The sequence below is a fragment of the Nuphar pumila genome, chromosome 8 (genome assembly GCF_984573655.1).
Source record: "Nuphar pumila chromosome 8, dmNupPumi1.hap1.1, whole genome shotgun sequence".
In the NCBI taxonomy this organism is placed as follows: Eukaryota; Viridiplantae; Streptophyta; class Magnoliopsida; order Nymphaeales; family Nymphaeaceae; genus Nuphar; species Nuphar pumila.
In genome coordinates, this window is record NC_143256.1 from 122,515,190 (window position 1) to 122,535,470 (window position 20,281).

The 20,281-nt window shown below is 40.9% G+C and overlaps 2 protein-coding genes across 4 annotated transcripts in view; both read left to right on the plus strand.

The window, feature by feature from the left end:
- Nucleotides 1-11,508, plus strand: part of LOC149830511 (E3 ubiquitin protein ligase DRIP2-like) — a 35,541-nt gene extending 24,033 nt beyond the window's left edge. The window contains exons 6-8 of one of the 2 annotated variants that reach the window (XM_090016558.1): nucleotides 9,040-9,112; nucleotides 10,222-10,302; nucleotides 10,999-11,508. In XM_090016558.1, the coding sequence (XP_089872684.1) occupies nucleotides 9,040-9,112; nucleotides 10,222-10,302; nucleotides 10,999-11,172 (328 nt within the window). In that variant the 3' untranslated portion in view covers nucleotides 11,173-11,508. The remainder of the gene's footprint in view (nucleotides 1-9,039; nucleotides 9,113-10,221; nucleotides 10,303-10,998) is intronic. The other variant, XM_090016559.1, reaches the window with a different exon arrangement.
- A 2,055-nt stretch (nucleotides 11,509-13,563) lies between these two features.
- On the plus strand, nucleotides 13,564-19,234 carry LOC149830512 (putative prefoldin subunit 4). 2 transcript variants are annotated; one of them, XM_090016560.1, is made up of 4 exons: nucleotides 13,564-13,664; nucleotides 13,788-13,898; nucleotides 16,727-16,816; nucleotides 18,751-19,234. In XM_090016560.1, exons 1-4 carry the CDS (start codon nucleotides 13,656-13,658, stop codon nucleotides 19,009-19,011), a joined length of 471 nt encoding a protein of 156 aa, XP_089872686.1. In that variant the 5' UTR covers nucleotides 13,564-13,655; the 3' UTR covers nucleotides 19,012-19,234. The 2 variants fall into 2 exon arrangements, with proteins under 2 accessions (XP_089872686.1, XP_089872687.1); XM_090016561.1 differs by lacking the exon at nucleotides 16,727-16,816.
- Nucleotides 19,235-20,281: the final 1,047 nt, after the last annotated feature.

The window sequence follows — 20,281 nt, forward strand, 5'->3', positions numbered from 1 at the left end:
TACATGGGTTGATGAGCGCCCATAATCCACTTGAAAAGGAGACTTGCCTGTGGACCGGTTGATGAAACTGTTATGTGCGAACTCGGCTTGCGGCAAGACTAGGTCCCATGTTTTGACATTCTCCCCAACTAGACTCCTTAGTAGGTTCCCTAAGGTGCGGTTCACGACTTCGGTTTGGCCATCAGTTTGTGGGTGGTATGCACTGTTGAACTGGAGCTTGGTTTTCAATAAGGTCCATAATGATTTCCAAAAATGGCTCATAAAGCGAGTGTCACGATCTGAGGTGATCGTGTGAGGCAATCCATGAAAGCGGGCCACGCCCTTGAAGTAGTACGAGGCTACTAACGAGGCGTTAGTGGTTCGCTTACACAGGACAAAGATGGCCATTTTGGAAAATCGGTCAACTACAACTAAGATGGAATCAAAACGACGCGAGGTTTTGGGAAGACCCACAATAAAATCCATGGAGACGTGTTCCCAAGGCCGCTCAGGGATGGGCAAAGGAGTATACAAACCACTATTCTGACGTCGACCCTTGGACACTTGACATACTCGACAGCTTTGGACAAACTTGACAATATTTTTGCGCATTTTGGGCCAAAAGTATCGTTTATGTAACAGTGCAAACATCTTATCATATCCAAAATGCCCAGCTAGTCCCCCTTCATGTAACTCGAAAATCAATTGTAGCCTAAGAGAGAATGCTGGCACACATAACTTATTACCTCGAAAGAGGTAACCGTTATGTATAACGAACCGTGGGTCTATCATGCTAGAAGAGGAGAGGCACCCTTCCCAGACCTGCTGAAAATCAGGGTTTGTCGGGTATAATTCCTTGCATTGCTCTAACCCAATGACCCGCACGGACATAGTCATCAAAAGACTATTCTTCCTGCTAAGTGTGTCAGCTACCTTGTTTAGAGTACCAGATTGATGACGAATCATGAAAGTGTATTCTTGCAAGAAACTGACCCACTTGGCATGTCTAGCACTCAACTTCTTTTGGCTATTTAAATACTTCAACGCCTCATGATCCGTGTATAAGACAAACTTCTTATAAATGAGATAATGCCTTCAATAACGAAGGGCTTGCACAACGGCATAGAACTCAACATCATAAGTGGAGTACTGACACCTCGCCTGAGTAAGCTTTTCACTAAAGAAAGCAATGTGCTTGCGGTTCTGACTTAAGACGGCACCAATTCCCACTTTAGAGGCGTCACAATCAACCTCAAAGACTGCGTTAAAATCAGGAAGGGATAGGACGGGGGCACTAGTAATTTTCTCTTTGATGAGCATGAAAGCTTTGCCCGCGGCTGAAGTCCAATGGAAACTAGTACCCTTTAGGCATTCCGTGATAGGGGTCATGAGGGTGCTAAAGTTTCTCACAAAACGATGGTAGAAAGTGGCTAGCTCGTAGAAACTACGGATCTCTCCTATAGTCCTTGGGGTAGGCCATTCTATAATCGCACAGGCTTTGGCGGGATCCGCCTTAACTTCATCAGACGATACAATAAAACTCAAAAATACTACACTTGACGTCATAAACTCACACGTTTTGACATTGTCATACAACTTCTCCTTAAAATCTCTAGGACTTGACGCAAATGACTCAAATGATCAGACAACGAAGAACTATAAACCAAAATATCATCAAAAGATACAACAACAAACTTCTCTATACAAGGACGCAACACTTGGGTCATCATGTTCATGAAAGTACTCGGGGCATTTGATAACCCAAATAGCATGACTAACCACTCATACAATCCATCACGTGTCTTGAATACCGTTTTTCACTTGTCCCCCTCTTGGATACGGATTTGGTGGTACCCACTTTTTAAATCGATTTTGGAGAAAATAGAGGCACCGGCCAACATATCAAACATGTCATCCAACCGAGGAATGGGAAAATGGTATTTGACAGTGATGCAATTGATCGCTTTACTGTCGACACACATGTGCATGGACCCATCTTTCTTAGGAGTGAGCAGGGCGGGTACTGCGCAAGGGCTCACACTCTCACGAATAAAACCCTTTTGCAATAACTCTTGAACCTGTCTCAACAACTCGGCATGCTCAGGTGAATTCATGCGATATGCGGGGAGGTTAGGTAGACTCAACCCCGAGACAAAATCAATGGCATGCTGCACCACCCTCATCGAAGGCAAATCATCAGGAAGGTCGTCTGGTATAATGTCGCGAAACTCCTCAACAAGGGGCGCGATGTCCGCGGGAACAAGCAACGATGTAATCATAGACAACTTAACCACCAGGGCCGTCCTTCCTACAATGGCTCAAGAAAGTCCGGTATGATAGGCCCGCGAGCCGGGGAACTCGCTCAGGCTTATCCACAGTGGGAAAACTGGTCTCCTTGATGAGAGAAGGATTATTTTATGACCCTTAAAAATAAAATAGTACGTGTTCCTACGGCCATCGTGAATGGTCTTGCGATCAAACTGCCAAGGACGTCTCAAAAGAATATAACACACTCATAGGGGCTACATCACACCACAGCTCATCGTGGTAATGCTTCCCCATAGAGAACCGAATTAGACAACGCTGGGTAATGGGAACCTCGTTTCCTCTTTTGAACCACGCCATCTTGTATGGTTGGGACAATTTTTTCGTTTTCAGATTCAGGGTGGACACAACACTCTCGGAAACCATGTTCTCATAAGCCCTAATGTCAATGATAACATCACGCACATGACCCTCACAGTTGCACCGGGTCCTAAAAATGTTGTTCCGCAAGTATCCTGCAGGGGTTGACTCTCGGGGTGCTATCAAAACATGACGGATGGACAACAAATTTTCGATGTTATCGTCGAACTCTACGACTTCCCTCTCATTCACTCCCTCAACCGACGACTCACCCTCACTCTCACTACCGGATGTTGACTCAACAATACCCTCGATGAAATGGGCGTTCTTGTTCACGATGGGGCACTTGGACGTTACGTGTCCTAACTCCTGACACCTAAAACAACGGATGATAGACTCACTATGCTTGGCCTTGGATCTGGTATGGCATGTTGGTTCAGACTAGTCAGGCTTGCTAGGGTCTACTCTTGGGGTGGACCTTGAGTCTTCCTTCATAAGGGAGCTCGCTCCCCTGGTTGGGAAACTCGACTTGGGTCGATTGGACTGGTCACTCCGGGAGACTCTATACTCCTGCCTCCTTTTCAATTTTTCCTCCACATTTATTGCATAACTGTTGGCCTGATCCAATAACTCGACTGTGACACAACTGAAATCATAAAAAATAGCACGACAAAGACCAGAAATGTACCTCGTGACCTGCTGGCAGGCGGTCTCCTCGATCTGCACTTGCAGGGATAGACGATGGAACTTAGCAGTGTATTCCGCCACAGTACGGGTGCCTTGACCCTGCGTAGCTGAAGGGCGTGGCCTCTGCTCTTCCTCATTCCCTCACGCTCCTGTAGGTGTCAACCTGGAGCTGGACTCACCCCGTGAGTAGCTGAAGGGCGTGGCTCTCTCTTCAGTCGGCCGACTGTCGCGTGGTTCTCGACATCGGATTTCTGGGACTCGCTCAGCGAGTAGCCAAGGGGACGTGGTTCTTCCCCCTGGCTGGCCGAGGTCGCGTAGGACGCAACCCCGGATCTGCCTTCCTCATTGGCGGCAGCAGCAGGTCAGGGCGTGGGACGCCTGCCTGCCTCATCAACTCCCTTCCACCTTCGCCAGTGGCGCGCCAGCCTCCGCAGCGTGGCACTCCACCCCTCCATCCGCAAGGCCCTCGCGCGCGCCCAAAGCAACACACCGCGTGGAGGGTATCCCTTGCCCGCAGGCCTTCACCGCGTCTGGCCTCCCGCCCGCGGCTCTCTTCGCGCGCCTCTCACAAGGAGCTTCCGCCCGGCGCACGGCCCCCTCCCGCGCACACGCGCCCTCAGCGCGTGACGCGCCCGGCGCACAGGGGTTCCGAGCGGAGAACCTCCCCAGAAACGCACATAGCGCGTCGTGCGCGCGGCGGCCTTCCCTGCCGAGAAACCTCCCTTCGCTCGCGCGCCCTCGCCATCGCTGAGCCGCACTCCGCGCATCTCCCTGTCACCACAGGGTGCCTTACCGGGTACTTCTTGTAGGCTCTCTCGGCGTGGTCTGAAGGCACGAACTTGGACTGCATCAACCTTTGCATCTCCTCTCATGTCTGCACACTCTCTTGTCCCTGTCGTTCCCTCGACCTTTGCAGCTCAACCCACCATGTCTGTGCCAACCTCCTCAACCGAGTGGACGCTAGAGAGACACGACGGTGCTCAGATACAGTGTGGTAGTCGAAGAAAAACTGTACTGCATAGGCCCAATCGAAGAACTGCTCTGCATAGAATCATCCTGCGAACTCCGAAAGGTCGTGCTTCACCACGTAGGTAGATGGGTGCTCTGGTGCTCTCTACTGACGAGTTTCCACCATTCCTATAGGATACTCGTTCCAGAACGCGTCATCATCCAACACTGCATCATCACCCTCATCACGATACTGCTCGCCTGGAGGCTGGTGTTGACGGACTCCAATGACGTGTGGTCGACGCTCAGGTCACGTCGATCCCTGTTGAATCTGCCTAAATCTGGCCCGCCCATGGGTGGGAGCCATCTGCGGCCGGCGTTGAGGCATCGGTATAACAGGAGGTACTACTAAAGGTGGAAGGGCTGATCGGTTTACGAGTTCTAGGTTGGTGGGAATGGAATAATATGGGTTTGGATTATGGGTTGGACTAGGGTAGAGGTAGTGTATCGAGTAGGGTACTGGGTTCTGGATCAGGGACGGGTTAACGGATTGGGTCTGATATGGGTATTGGGTCTGGTTGGTGTAGTACTGGGATGATTCACCCGATTGGATCTGGATTGGGTCAAGACCTAAGCTATTCGTCGGACCTAGAATGGGATAGGTAGGATCATGGATCGAGTTGTGGTGGAGACAGGTCTGGCTAGAACTTGATCCTTGATCTGTAACAAGATGGGTCTGGTTTTGACTCGGCTCAAATTCAAACAGGAGCTCCGTTTGGGTCCGATGTAAGTTTGGGTTAGTAATGGATCTGAATTGGGATTCAAAATTAATTGGTTGGATCTGGTTTGGGGCGAACCACACCCAACTGGGTAGGTCAGGTAATGGGGTTCGAGGCTCGGACCCGCTCCCTGGGACCGAAAGGATGGTCCCCGAGATCCGGGTTTGGGCCCCTCTACCAAAGGTTCTGGTCCGGACCCTCTCGGGTTCGGCCTGATCCACAGGGGTCCACCTACACCTGCTCGTTGGTGTGCTGCATCAGGGCCTCCCTCCATGAGCAGGTTCAAGAGGGAAGGGGAGGTCCTTCTCAGGTCGGGCTGACGAGCCCACGCATGCAGCAGGGCCCAGCGTGATGTTGGGGTCTTGCAGGCCAGGCCCGGCCTGCGACACAACCACCGTGGCTCGAGGCCAATCTGTAGCGCACCCGAGTTGACGTGGGGGGGGGGGGTCCAATCGTGACCCCTTGGTTCGGCTAGAAGGTATCGGTTGTTTGATTCATAGCTGCTACCGAATCTGGGTGGAGAGAAGGTACCATGTGCGAGAAGTTGACCCGTCCCGCATCCCTGTGCAAGGCCATCTCAACGCCCTCATGTCGCACGACAGGCTGATAATTCAGTTGGGCTGGGTCGATCGCTGCAGCATCAACGAGATTGACATCACCGTCGCCCACTCCCATACCCATTTTTTGTGTTGACATCGTGCGCGGCTCCACTGGCGACTCAAGAACAAAGATCCGACCTTCGTCACCATCCAAGCGCTTTGACATGTTGGCTACGTCCTTGCTTACGCGTAGCAGATTTTTTTGGATCTTCGTCATCATGTCGATCATCCGCATCATGGGGTCTTCGTTGACGGTACTCGATCCCTCATGCTCCTCCCCGTTCGTAGGATCGTCCCTCGCTTCTTTGGCCATGTCGTCGACCAAGGAGGAGGGGTTGCGCTCTGATACCACTTTGATGCAACGTGGGGATCAACTTCTTGACGCACATGGGTGCCGGAAATGGAACACGACTCTCACGATCGTGCGATGAGCAGAAGGACGAAATACACAAGTGCAGAACAAAACTTGAATTTATTTCATAGGCATAATCAAAGAACACGTAAAAGTTTTATAACTGAAGGAAAAAGAAAGCAATAGGAAACAAGAGAATAGCAAAATAAAAAAAAACTGCAGGCAAAAGAATGTCAGAGAAAGGCTTGGCTGAAAATTCAATCACGTCTCTCCACGCAACCCTAAAATAGGGTATTTATAGATTGCAAGTGGATCTGGGTCTCGGGTCCTACCCCTGGACCCTAGACGACTTCAATCTGCTGATGGATTTGGGACACCTCAGGCCTTCGCTTGCCTCGAGTAGGTGCGCAGGGCCACGTCCCTGTATTGAGGTACCTTGCTTGCGATCAGATCCAACTCCTGGGTCCGATCGTCCATCCCATTTGGGTCAGGTTCCTGGCCGTGCCTGGGTCACGTTGTACAGGCCCGAGCCAGTCCTGTTCTGTATCAAAAAATGACCTATATGTCAAATGGATGTTAAAAATGTTTTTCTCAATGGAAGTTTGGTTGAAGAAGTTTACATGAAAACACTATCTAGCATAGTTATCCTTAAAGGAAAAACTTTTCGCTTAAACAAGGCCTTGTATGGTCTTAAACAAGCACCAAAGGCTTGGTATGACAGGTTTAGTCAAGTTATGCTTGATATTGGATTTCAATCTTGTTTGACTGACACAACTTTGTTTGTTAAGATTTCTGATGCAGGTATTATTATTCCTTTCCTCTATGTGGACGATATGATTATCACTGACAGTGATAAACAGGGAGTTGAACACATTAAAAGGCTTCTTAAAACACATTTTGAAATGACTGATTTTGGTTTTAAAAAAAAAATCTTGGTATAGAAGTTGTTTATTGTTCTAGAGCTTATCTGTTGACTCAATCTAAGTTTGCTTTCAATATTGTTGACAGGTCTGGTATCTCAAATGATAAGAAGGTTGACATTCCCGAAGTTGTCAATGTTAAAATGAAGATTGATGATGGAGAACTACTTGAAAATCCAACACCATATAGACAACTTGTCGAGGCATTGTCATATCTCTCAATTACGAGACCTGACATTACGCATGCAGTTTACGCAACAAGCCAATTTCAGCATGCTCTTACCATTCTTCATATGAGAACAATTTTGCGTATTATTAGACATATTAAAACTTCTATTTTTTGAGGATTTTTCTTGTCTGTTTCTTTATCCTTAGATTTAATTGCTGATATCGATGCTGATTGGGGAGGTGATCCAAATAATCGACACCCAATTACTGGTTTTTGTGTATTTTTAGGTGAATCATTAATTTCTTGGAGGTACAAAAAACAGCAGAAAGTCTCTCTCATCAACTGAAGCAGAATACAAAGCTATGATTACAACTACTATGGAAGTGGTCTTTCTAAGGAGATTGTTGGCTGCCATGGGTGTTCAGAATAAAGGAGCATCACGATTATGCTATGACAACAAAAGTTTTATGTACATTGCCAACAACCGGATCTTCCACGAATGAACCAAACACATTGAGATGGATTGTCACCGTGTACGAGAGAAATTCTTACACGACACTATTGATCTTCTTTATGTTACTTCAGAATATCAATTGACGGATTTCTTTACCAAATCTCTCGTTGCTCCTAGATTTCACTTTCTTTTAGACAAACTTTCGGTTATCCAACCGTAAGTTTGAGGGGAGGTGTTAAAAAATGTAAATGTATGTATATATATATATTATGTAATTATAAATTTTCTTTTTAGGTTTTTTTTTTTATTGCATTTGAACTAGAACACATGTTGACTAGTCAACATAGGGACCCATTGGGGTCCCAATGACTCCCTATGGTCCTCTTCTCTTGTATATATATATATATATATGGGGTCAAGCCCCACTTTAAATGTATGCTTCTTGCATGTGTGGAGAACAATAAAAACATTTAGTTTTTATCTTTTGTTCTTGCCTCCCTTTGTGGGTGTTTGTAAGTGAACCTATTTGTGGTTCTTTGTGTGTTCATTTTGATATTTTGGTGGAACTCTTTTGAGTGTCCACTTTTGGTGATTTATTGAACATCTTCGGAGGAACTCATTTCCTTGCAATAAAATCGTATTTTTACTTTGAAAAAATATGATCCAAGACTCCATTCCTACTATTTTGACCATACCGAACACATTCATGGGGTTAGATTTGGCTAAAATAACCCCCACTATGAGTTCCAACTAGGGGGTTTCTTACCCATTAGGGTATGAAATACTCTCATATATATATATATATATATATGTGTGTGTGTGTGTGTGTGTGTGTGTGTGTGTGTGTGTGTGAACAAGTGTTAGTACAAACCCCTTAACAACCAAACAGGAGATGACGGACCATCACCTGTTATATATAAACATAAATAATCATGCACTACTTTAGATAACATGCTTAATTCATTTATTTGTCAAAATAGTTATACTTCTTTTTCCAGAGGGCTTCCAAATTTCTAAAGTTTTCTAGTAAAAAATCTTTGTTGCAGAGTGATCATGCTTATGATTCCTTGCAGCAACTTTGTGAGTTTTTGCCTGCAAATTTCTTCTTCTTGGGTTAGTTATTTTTTTGCTTATTTTGTTTTCTTTGATATATTTGTGGACCTATTACAATGGTAAGCTAACAGAAATAAAGACAATTAAGACAGTTTTGTCATATATAGTTTACTAGCTTTGTCACATGGATACTCCATTTTGACTCTTGTTTTTGTATCTCCTTATATATTACTTACATTGAAAACCTCGTAAAATGGCAGTATCCCCATATCTTCAGCCGTATCCATGTGACATAGTTTACTAGTGAACAAGAAGTTGCTTGATAGCTATGCACTTAAAGGACAATGCCAACTGCTTATTTATATCCTTGCTACTGTCACTTGCAAATTGAGTTTCTCCAATGTAGACTATGAAAAATTATTTTTTTGCTTTGGCTTGTAAAATGCTTATAATGTGTTGATCTTCCTATGACAGAGATGGAAATATTCCAGTTTCATTTATAAAGAAATACCTGGTCAAGAAACTTGATCTTAAGAGTGAAGCTGAGGTGAGGTTTCTACTCTTTTCACCTAAGTGAAGCTTTAGCAAAAAAATTTACTTATTGTAATGGCTTTACTGTTACATTATTGTTTCCTAAAGCAAGAGCTCTAGATTTTCTTTTTGGTGGTGAACGTAGCTAATGTTGGTTTAATCATTTTTTGCTTCAAAATTTACAAGGACTTCATGTGTTTCTTCTTTTATTCAATACCCTCTCAACCCTATAAAGTGGTGGATGCCAGACCAGGCCAGACTGTGGTTGGACTGTTAGAGGCCTATCGGACCTAGGGAGAAGCAGGCATGAGCTTGGCCTGGCTGGCCTGGTCTGCTAGCTTGTCCTGATTAGCATTGGCTTGCCCCTGTCAGACATGAGACCTAAGTTGAGTCAAGCCTATATGAGATCAAGTAGGGCAATTTGCACCTAAGCATAGCCTGATCTCATGGTAGACAAGGACTGGATTCAATAGCTATTAGGCTTTGGCTGTAGTTCACTGAGGGCTGTGAACCTTAACATCTGGACAAGAAACAATGCAAGGACTATTCTGTCCATGTACAAATGGAGTGATACAAAAGGTGAAATGTCTATCTATCCTACTCCTATACCTGTACATACAACAAGAGTGCAGATATAGTGTGTATCATGTACATTCTTAACATATTGGTGGTGTTAGTTGCAATTTGAGTAGCTTCAAACATCTTTTCAAACAGTAAAACTTTTATTTGCACCACATTTTCAAACTTCTTTTAGATATGGTATCCCAATTCTGATTGTTAAGAATAGTTTTTTTAACTTGTTTTAGTTCCAAAGTATCATCTTCTTTCAAATACATAACTGTTCACTGCATATGTTGATTGATACTCAAGATCTCTGGTGGATTTAAAGATGTTAATAGGTTCTCTGGCTGATCATGTTTTGATGTTTGCTTGGTTTTGTTTTCTCTTATTTTAAGACTGAGAATTACAAGATTGTTTTTGTGCCAGATCAATACTGTCGGGTGATATTTTTTGCCTCCTATTTCTGACACCTAAGAGTTGTTTTTCCTATATTTGACTAGATAAAACAATCTTGATGCTGTTTCTGATACGTCTTCTGATGTTTATGATTATGACTACTTTCAGTTACCTGCATTACAATTCCCCTTTGATATACACGATGAATCCTTCACCTTTCTCTGCTGTCAGAATGGGTGGTGTTCTGATGTATGGTTCGGTCCTCATTGCCTTCTCTTTCTAAACGGCTTATCGCATGCTTGAATTTATCTTGGTGCAGCTTTAATGTCTCAGCCTACTCATATCCTTATTTTACTTGGTTCCTGCTGTTTGCAGCAGGCGCAAACTAACTATTCAAAGGACTGCCCAATTTAGGTATATGTACCACATCAGAGTAAATATAATAACTAGAACCGCACATAAAAATCCCTACCTTGGTATGCATAAACTTATTGCAACTTGTAGATAAACATTATGGTTTCTTGCTTGCTGGAAAAGCAATAAAAATGAAAGGCTACTGTATTCAAAAGTGCAAATGAATTATGACAAAAGAGGAACTGTGACGCTGAATATTTTTGTATTTCATGCATGCAGTATGTGTTTAATTTCTTAATAGTTATCACCTAAGATTGTCAAACAATGACCTTGTTATACTTTACATAGTGGATCCAACAAGTTTTATTTGATTGTCTATCTCCACGAGGCAAATGTCTTATGCATAATATAATTGTTCTGGCAACAAAACTAATCCAAACAAGCTGGGGAAAATTTTCTCTTTGTTCCCATTGCTGAGATAGTTCTCTTGAACACTCTGTTCCGGCCACCTCTGCTTGTCATTATTATTTAGCTTAGGTTAGACACAATGTCAATGGTTGATCAAGATGCATGAATTTTGTTTCCTGACAGGTGGAAATCACATGTTGTGGGCAGCCTGTCCTCCCAAGCTTGACTATGCATAACCTTGTAGATTTGTGGCTGCGAAAAGCATCCACTTCGAAAAAAGTAGCAGCTGCTTCAGGTTCCTCAGCCAAGGATTTGGTCATGGTGCTTGCTTATGCTAGGAAGTCTTCAGTCTCTTAAAAAATTGTCCCTTGGTATAAATAAGATGATTTCCCCCCCATTATATGGATTCTCTAAGTGAAGCGTATCCTGTTGCTCTGATTGGTTCTCTCAGGCAGAGATATTCCTGCTGGTGGTTATTGTTCATGGAGTTGTGTGTATTAAATGTTAACTGTTTTCATGTTAATTTATATTGTGGTGTCAAGGAATAGCTCCGGCACTGGATATCAGCCTCTCTCTCTCTCTAAATTAAATTTGATAACAATCAAAGTATTGAATTTAAAAACAATGTAGTCATAAGCCTCTTTTTTTTTAATGATGTATGAACCTCTTTTTTCAATTAAACTTCTATTCAATGTTATTTGGTGACATAAGGTATGGCATTTTATGCATGATAACCATATTAACAAAGAAGTGAACAATTTATTTGGTGGAAAATATGTTGTATCTTTGGATTATTAGTTACTGGAAGCTTATGCGTTGCAGCTGGGAAGCTTGCTCTGTAATCTGAAAGCTTCTTCACTCGAGATTTATGTCTAGAATGTTATAAAATTGTGCTTTGTATCGTAGTTATCATGCGTCCGCTAATGGCGTTTTTGCAATGCGAGTCTTGAGCCATATATGGTCTGGAAGTACAGGTAGCAGCTTGGTTCTCTGGTTGGGGTCCGGTCCAACCCTTTCTTTAGGGATAAAAATGGGTCAGATATAGATGGGATCATGCTTGATTTGGAACAGGCCTATCCTAACAAAGGGGACCTCATCCATAACAAACCTCTAGATTCAGTCCAAACTTTTGGGTAAATGAATTAGACATTATTTATATTTTTGTAAAAGGACCATACTGTCCTTGTAAAATATCATGTAATTGGAAATACCTCAGAATTTGCTGAAATTCTTCCTATGTCCAAATTTTTTATTCTTGATTTTTTAGGATGTTTTTGCCCTTATGCAGATATGACATGATGTTTGCAAATCATTTTTGCGAATGTTCCCAAAATATGAGAATCTCCTTTTACTAAAATTGCATAAGGGCAGAGACAGGAGGATGTTTACATGTTAAGGTTAGAATATTCGCGAATGTGAGAGTATTTAGTTAAATGGGGTTTGTAAATATAGTACAACTTTTACTAAGAATTACTAAAATAGTATACGGGGAACAAGCAAGAGGACATTCACAAATGTATGAGGACATTCATATATAAAGGTGAGGGCATTTAAAAATGTGAGAGTATTTAGTTAAAGGAGGTTCACAAATATATTACAACATTTGCCAATCATGTTGCAAACCTCCTTTTACTAAACACTCACATTTGTGAATGTCTTGACTTTCACATGCAAATGTCTTCATGCATTTGGCTTGTGCCCCTTATGCGATTTTTAGTAAAAGAAGGTTTGCACTTTTTGGAGACACAATGGTCATGCTATATTTGTAAAAGGGCAAAAATGTTCCTAAAAAGTCAGAAATCAAAAATTTGGATCGGGCAGCTACCACGTTTCCAAATGCATAAACTCTCTTGGACTACCAGTTTTCAAACAAAGCCTCCCACTACGACATCACATGTAATAGGACAGGATCCTTTATCTTTCCAATTCAGACTCACATAAGGTCTACCATATCGCATAAAGTGGATCAGGCCAGATCCAGCTTCACATCTGCTTCAAAGTGTGCTTGGGCTGCCGATGGCTAAGGTATGTCCCAATGCAACCTGGATTGGATCTTGTAAGATCCGCTTCAGACTTAGTGATATGTGTTTGATTAGCTAATCGTGTCAAACTTATATATGGATCCAGGTCTAGCTTAAAAAGTTTCATACCAGACCCGACTCTGAAATAGTATCTACTAGTTTATGTACAAATACAAGAATTGGAGACCAAATTTGACGGGGTCTGCTGTACTATATGTAATAGGACCGGTCTGTTGTGCTTATAAGCCAGGTCAGATAGGACTTGGATCCGAACACATTACTAGCACGTTGAAGTCGGACTGTACAGGTCTGACCCATCTGAGTTTGGTACAGGTCCGACCCCAAACCCAATAAGTGAGAGCATAGACCTAGGACTGTCAACGGATTGGGTCAGGGTTGACCCCGAACCACCTATATAACTAATAACTGGGTTCGGATTTTTTGGGGTCACGAAAATAGAGTCCTAGACCTGGACCCACATAATTTTAGAAATATATTTCTATAAAAAATCATATAAAATATATAAAAATACTTAGGTCGGGTCGGGTACCGGCAAAAAAGACGGGGCAAAAACATGACCAAACCTGGCTAACATATTTCTCGGTTCGGGTAACCAATACAAACTGGACCTATTGACAGCCCTACGTTACTACGTAGACCATGTCAAAGACGATCTCCGGGTCTGGTTGATTTGGGTCCATTACTTCAGATCCAAAATGGCAATGTATCATCTTTCAAATTGGGAGAACCCAAACAAGAGAGACGAAGGGAGGTCCCCCAAAGATCGAAGTTTCTTTGCAATCTTGTTGGTCGCCGAATATGCAACAGGTGAATGTTATCTTTGAATGTTCATGAACTACAAATTCAAGATTGCGAGCACCCACATAAAAAAATTCCTGATTTTGGTTCTATTTTGTTGCGGAAAATCTTGACTTTTGTTGGGATTTTTAGGGTGGTGGAGTGGAGGCCGAGGTGACATGGGAAGATCAGCAGAATATCAACCGATTCGGTAGACTTAACAACAGACTTCATGAGCTTGAAGATGAGATTAAAGCCTCCAAGGTACCACCTTTTTCTTTAGGCTTCTCCTTTTTCCATTTCTTTTTCGTAGTCCCAATTTGGTATTTGATTTTGAAGTTCGTCTTTTTTATGAAGATTTTGGGAACCTATTAGTTTCATTTTGCTATCTGCTTTTGAAACTCGTGCTTTTTAGGCAAAGTTGAGAATACCCATGTTAGTTTTTGTCCCAGTTTTCTTCTTTGATCGAAACGGAGAATACCTCTCTCTCTTTCGTTCGTCTTTTTGCTTCAAGATTAAGATTACCAATTTTTAGTTCTTCATCTGTATCACGTATTTCCTTCTCAGTTCATGCTTCGTCTTTTTGCTTCGAGATTAAGATTACCAATTCTTAATTGTTCATCTAAATCACGTCTTTCCTTCTCAGTTCATGCTTTGACGTACATAAACTGCTTTGTAGCGATAACTCTCCATGTAAGTAATTCGTTAAGAGTTAATCAGTAGGTAAGAAGAGATCTCTTATAGGTTGGTAGCATCCTTAATCTAGTGTTGAAATCTGAGTTTCACCTGAGTGTAGGTACACTGAGTTAATTTCACCATTCATCTTAGAAGTAGCAATCTGAACATAGTGGATATTAGTGATGATAATACCGCAAAAGTACCTACAATATGTGCTATGAAAGCTGTGTCGGCCTGTGGACTGACCATTGAAGAATGGATCATGTGGGGTGAATCTTATAACAGTGTGAAGAACTTGATCGCCATTAGTATGTCGCAAGATATAACCAATTGTTGGGTTCACACCTGTGTAACTTACTGAAGTACTTCCCATGCAATTGGTTCTTTTTCCCTAAATTTTAACCTTGTCTAGCGCTTTGTTGGAAGCAAGATGATGTTTAATTAGACCACAGATTACAAATGTCTGAAAAAGCTCTCTTGCTATTTCTTGAGATAACCCACATCGATGCAATATCCGCAATATTTTAATAGAGAGATTTTGAGTTGTACAATTAGATATTATCCCTTAGATTGCATGTGACAAGCAAGAAAGAGGGAAAAGGTTGAAGAACTTGGTGTACTGATTGAATCAGGAAGACAAATTTAAGTTTCTTTGCAAAACTAATGATCTACTTGGATTAATATGAACTGTAATGGATGTACCTACTAAACTGAAGTAACAGGCACACTCACTTGATATGAAAAAGGTTGTTGACATTATTGAGTTTGTCAAGAGTGAACATGGGTAACTGGTAGGAGCATTTTCCTCATTCTTGATTATTGCTTCCTTTATGACCTTATGCTTTCAGAAAACCATGGTTGGTGTTGATATTTAACATTGCATATTTGTTTCTTACCATGAGGACCAGGACATACATTATTTATGTTAGCACACCTTAGTTTCTGATGATTTTTGTTTGTCTTCTGTATAACATGCTTAAATGTGTGAGTTTCATATCATACTATATGATTAGTTAGGCAGTTTTTTATTGTCATTCTTCTTTACTATTCCCTCACGGCATTTGTAAATTATATATTCATGCAGATAACCTTGTGCTACACATGCTATACATGTAAACGAAGTTGAAACGTGTGTTCAAGGTTTAATGCACTCATATCATTTAAGGCATGAATTTGCGACTTCTTTTTATTGAGGGGCAAGAAACTAAAGGAAGAAGTGTACAGACAACAACTATATAACAAAAATATTGTTGTTACACTAAAGAAGCACTTATTTGTTATAAATAATAATGTAGATAACTGCTCTATATGGTTTCTGTGCTATGGAAATTCTTTGTTCTGTCATGCTGCCAGAGTTCAACTGCACCATTTTGCTAGGCTATTCAAAAGAGGAGAGGATTGCCTTTAAATTTCAAGGCATCCAATATCTTTGTTTGAAAGCCTCCTTCATGCCATTTCTAGGCCTAGTTTCAAGTCTCAACTTAGTCTAATCTCCCACATTAGTCCTTGGTAAACTGGTATTAGAGCAACTCTTCTAGCTTGTATAAATGTGCTCCAGCTGTAATCACCAGGATCATAGGTTGCAGATCCCCATCTCATTGAGATATGTGTCATGGACCTTGGACCACAAGTAGAGAGCTCAATAACAATCAGTCAGAGTTATTCACCGTGAAAGTAAGATAGTTCTTTTTTCATCCAATTCTCACCTTTTTCTTTTTTTAAATTCTGTTTGTTTGTATATGGTACTATACTCTCTACGGCTACACAACCAGAATAGTGAGCATTGTAAATACGGTTTGAATTTCCAATGGACTTCTTGATGGCAGGTGCAACCATGTCATGAGAATTTTATTCAACCTTCTCTTATACCGCACGTCCTTGTGTTGAATAGCATTGCCACTATGAACCACCTTTAACTAAAATTTTCATAGCAGGAAAGGAAAAAGTACTTAGTTCTGGGTGTGTTTTGTACAATTTAGGGTACACTAAGACAAAAATTGGTTTGTCATGGCAGAAAATTAACGTATGACAAGCTGTGTGACATGTCGTAGTTGTTGCATGACTGCAGCACAGTTAGTTTTAAATTATTTGATAGTGTCTGCTAATTTGCTGTTATTTTTATCTAATAGATGAATGCTTGAGATCTTAGTCAAAGACATACTTCAATGTTCTCTTTTGTACTTCAATCAATCTAATCTCTGCTCAAATGTCCAGCACTGTCAACTTGGCAGGTACATATATTAAAATTTATGTTCGTCCAATATGTCTTAAAAGGTACCATGGATGTCTGGGTGCCAAAACACTCATTTTTCCTGTTAGACACTAGAAGCATCCATTAGAACTTTTAGAACTTTGTCCTTGTTCAGGGTAACAAACACCAAAGTGATAGTTTAACATGCTGTTCAATGTGGCAGGATGAATACCAGCCTTTTTCCCTGAAAGATAAACTAGTGAGGTCAAATTTAACCTGGTTTACTTTTAAGGACGTGAAGTTTTGCTGTCATGTGAGTATGATGTTATTTGACCTTATGTATCAGCTATACTGATAGATCTTGGAGATAGATGATTGAGTTTATACCAGAATTACCGGAAGCTTCTTAGGTAGGTGGGAAGCTCGCTTCCCGGAAACTTGCTTTGGAAGCGCGATACTCCTCGCTTCCGAAACTTCATGGGAAGCTCGATTCCCCACGCTTCTTCTATGCTTCTCATACACATGGTCTATGCATACTATATACTTTTCTCACATTTCTTTTCATCTTTTTCATGTATTTTCTCTCACGCTTTCACTCACTTTCCATGTACTTTCTTTAAATTGGTAACCATCATTGTTAGATTTTAACAAAAAATTAACTCTTTTACAGAAAAATCATGAAATATAAGAATGATCAATTTTATTTTAGTTTTTATTTGTTTCTTGTCTGATTCCATATTGCTTCATTTTTTATTCATATTTTTCTTTTAAATTGAAACTTCGCTCTTCCCGCTTCGTATAAATTTTAAAATGCCTCGCTTCTCGCTTCCGCTTCTTGTATCATTTCCCGCTTCTGCTTCCTAGTTTGGCAACCTTGGTTTATACTCTCTAACTGGTTGGATTCGTCAGGTCCATTGAATTGAAGGTTTGTGTGTTGGTACATCAATGTATTGAACAAGTTTTCTAAGTTCTGAAGGCCTAATATCATTGTTTTAGGTTTTCCTTCCTGTATTTCATTTAGGCAATCTGTAAGGCAAATTCAAAAAGTGGAAAATGCTATCAATGTTAAATGAGAACAAATACATAGCGAGTGGCAAGCTGACCTTAAAAAATTCTTGCTAACCTGTGCTACTGCTTACTGCTTTGAACTGCATAATGGATCAATTCCCAATTTCCATGTGATTCTACCATCTGAATATTTCATGTATTCTCAAAGAGTAGCTAAAGGATTACTGCCAAAAGGGCCTGCTGTGCCAGAATAACAGATGCTAAGAAGAACAAATGGGTTTGGATATGCAATGAATCTTGATTTGCATCACCTTGACCAAAACTACCTACGTTGGGTTACTTGTTAATAGCTGATCTAGATTGATATATTTACCTTTGCAAACCAAAAGTTCTGGTTCTGGAAGGTATAATATCAATTGTTTGGTGTCCATTTGATTCAGTTATGGTCATTTCCTATCTGCCTTTTTTCTTTATGTAGTATTCTACTTATTAACTTACTGCTGAAGTAATATCCTATCCGCCAAAAAGGAATCCTTACAGTAGTATCGGACATTTACCACACTTCCTCCCATTTTATCGAGTTGTCATGCTAGATCCATAAACAGTCATGGATAGTTATGGGTATGATTTCCTTCTGAACGACATAAGAGAAATTCCTTTCTGAATGAGATAAGAGAATTTCCTTTCTTTCTCCAGCATTTTGCACTGTCATTCTTACATAGACTTATTTTGCGAATTAACTGAACAAAGAAAAGGAGAAATAAAGGAAAATTTGCCATACCTTTCCACATGGTGGCCATCATAGGGGCTTGTTTTTCACACAAGGCAGGAGGCCACACCTTGTCATTTTCAAGGAGTTCTCTTAAGTGCTAGGCATCATTGATGCTCATTTCTTAGAACTCGTAGGTTTTCAGATTATAGTCTCGCTTTGTCCTAATATTTATGGCAGACTCTTATCATAGTCCAGCGTCTGGAATACCAACACGTTACTTTATACTAAATTAGAGTAACTGCATTTGAACCTTCAATAATTGGCTCTAGATTTTCATGCATTTTAAATGTCATGCATGTGCATTTCATGCGAGGCAGTTGGGATGAGGACGCATCATCTTCTGCTTCTGCCTACAATACCCCAAAGTTCACTCCTTCAATCCATCATGTTGTCTCACACTATTGCTGTCCATTTTTGTATGTATCAATTTGTCTGCTGATTGGCAGATTGCTTTATTATGTCTACAGGAAATGAATGACAACCTTGAGGATGCCAGTAATGAGCTGATTCTGTCTGATGAGGACATGGTGAGATTCCAGATAGGGGAAGTTTTCACTCACATGCCAAGGGAAGAAGTAGAGACTAGACTGGAAAATTTGAAAGAGGAGGTTAGCAAAAATTTGGAGAAGCTGGAGGAAGAGAAGGACTCGGTATTATCACAAATGGCTGAGTTAAAGAAGATATTATATGGAAAGTTCAAGGACTCCATCAATTTAGAAGAGGATTAGCAATCACGTGGTCACATTTGAGCTCTAATGGTTGGTTACCTGACACTACGCTCTCAGTTTTCATGTTGATCACATGTATGGTGCCTTTGTCTTCCTTGGACTGTGTCAAGTCTGAGAACTGTTTGATGCATATTTTTTACTAGGATATGCACCAAATTTTTATGTTGGTTTGCTTCTAATGATGGGATATTTTGATGGGACTGAGCCACTTTAATTTTAGCAACTCAAGCTCTATTCAAGTTTCAATATCTAAGGTCAGATTGCCTGCTGAAATGAATCTTGTTTTTTTGAAGTAAATTTTCCCTGCTGAAATAAATTGAGCTTTGATTTCCGATCTCAATAGATATATGTCAGACATCATACATTAGTATGCATGTCATCATATGGATTAATCTTTGATCAAAATGCTCAAATTTCCAAAAAAAAAGGGACCTTTCATGTAACTTTTTTCCTCATCAGTTTTAGACTTATATGCAACATTTTTATTAGTCAATCTACAATTAATTATTAACTATTTGGTTTAGCTTCAATGCCAATAAGTGTTTTGGTTAAGAAATCCATATAAGATCTGAGAAAAGCACCATATGGGAGAATTATTTCATACCAAATTTGATACGAGCTGAATCATGTACCGAAGTTCCAAACTTCCAATAGCTAATCATGGTGAAGGTGCCAAGTTGGTTTAATTTAATCACCAAATGGGGAGTTGCGAGAAAGAACTGTGGCCTCACACACACACACACACACACGCACAGGCACACACACAAAATGCTTGCATTCATGAAGCTTAAAACACAATATTTTGGTTGCCGTTTTAAATGGACCAAATATCACGATATGATCATGCTAAAAATTAAGTGTCTTTCGCTATAACTTGGAAAAAAATGGTTAATTTAGTTTCTATACATTGTAATTTTTTGTTTCTACATTTTTCAATTTTAACTGATTTGTTTTTGCCAATATTTTGATGATTAAAACATAATAAAAACCAAAAAAATCATTTTTTTCATGAGAATTTAACTGACACTATTCTGCTGTTTTAAACTTTGCTCAATCAAAAGATGTGTCCTGCTGCCACATTTATGGGCACAAACAAATTTTAGTTAATCTTTGTGTTTGAAACATGGATTCCTTGAGTTTTCCAAATACAAGGAAGCTTTTTAGTACCTTGTGCTTGTGTCACATGGAAAAAGGGCACCTTCCACCGAAAGTGCTAGAAAGAGTCCTCTTTCCATGCTTTAACAAACATTATCCCATTTATTTACGCATT

Excerpts from the sequence above, each read along its gene's own strand:
- LOC149830512 (XM_090016560.1), top strand. Across the intron at positions 13,899-16,726 it reads ATGAGATTAAAGCCTCCAAG|GATGAATACCAGCCTTTTTC; the intron begins GTACCACCTTTT and ends TCAATGTGGCAG. Across the intron at positions 16,817-18,750 it reads ACGTGAAGTTTTGCTGTCAT|GAAATGAATGACAACCTTGA; the intron begins GTGAGTATGATG and ends TTATGTCTACAG.